Source organism: Phalaenopsis equestris, unplaced genomic scaffold (genome assembly GCF_001263595.1).
Source record: "Phalaenopsis equestris unplaced genomic scaffold, ASM126359v1 Scaffold000855, whole genome shotgun sequence".
NCBI lineage: Eukaryota > Viridiplantae > Streptophyta > Magnoliopsida > Asparagales > Orchidaceae > Phalaenopsis > Phalaenopsis equestris.
In genome coordinates, this window is record NW_018165295.1 from 216,790 (window position 1) to 217,870 (window position 1,081).

General features: G+C 40.7%; 1 protein-coding gene across 1 annotated transcript in view; it reads right to left on the reverse strand.

Moving 5' to 3' along the window:
• Positions 1-265: 265 nt before the first annotated feature.
• The window catches only part of LOC110031868 (probable pectate lyase 12), a 15,960-nt gene continuing 15,144 nt past the window's right edge, over positions 266-1,081 (reverse strand). The window contains exon 5 of the mRNA XM_020735293.1: positions 266-457. Coding sequence (XP_020590952.1) covers positions 266-457 — 192 coding nt within the window. The remainder of the gene's footprint in view (positions 458-1,081) is intronic.

The following is a 1,081-nucleotide window of genomic DNA, read 5'->3' on the forward strand; positions in this document are numbered from 1 at the left end:
GAGAAATAAACTCAATTTCTCTTCTGCCACAAGCCATCAAGAAGAAGCCTAGGGAGAACAATCTTCTTCTTCTTCCTTCTTCGTCCTTCTGTAGCAAGAAACTATTCCTCCTTGCACTTCTTCTCTTCCACTGTCCCGTGGAAACCCGAATAACCTTCCTCTATCCCGAGGAAACCTAAAAAAGAAAATTGTGACTTCTTGTGACATCCAGATATGAAGGAGAGTCTCTCCTTTTAACACAAAGAGAATGAAGCGAAGGGATGCTTCACTTCCCGAAATAGAGGAGGCGAGAGTGGTTTCTAGCGAAGGGACGCGACTCTTCGCGATCAGAAGTGGGATCGGGGGCCGATTCACGAAACTGAGGGAGGCGGGAACAGGTTTCGCGAACATCAAGAGCGGGAAGGCGGGTTCGGGCGCGGGAGATCGCGATCGCGAATGGGGGAGTGATCTCCAGTGTCTAACAACAAGAACTAGAGTTGTTTAAACATAGGACATTATGAAGCCCTTTAAATAGAATGAAGCTGAACTTTTAAACATCCAAGTCTCTTTTACTGTAATGATTAAAATGTCATTAGAAGCTCCACAGTTAAGTGTGGTCGTGTGAGGACAGTCATATGATAAGCAACCTCCTTGGAAGTTAGACCAATGAAACAAAACCTTATAAAGACGGGCATTATAATTTTAACCTCAAATTGAGGTTCTCTTAAATAAAGTACCAATAAAAAAAAAATTAACTCATTAGCCAAGCTATATAACATTTAAAGTGTTGGTTCATATACATCTCTATAGTCCCCAAAGTATATATACATATACATATACAACATACTAACACACTAAAAACTCAAAGTTTATATCCACCCCCACAAATTGAAATATTTTCCTCGTCTCAATTTCATTAAATTATTTCTTATTGAATAAATTAAGCAATCTCTTGAGTACCAGCTATAATGGACAGAAAAAAGAGATGAGAAAAATAACAAATAAAGGCAGAAGCAGCTGGAAACCAGATATTAGTGGTGGCGCTCCGCCACCAAACATCATCCCTAAAAATCCTGAGGCTCCGCCGCCTGGAACACCTCCG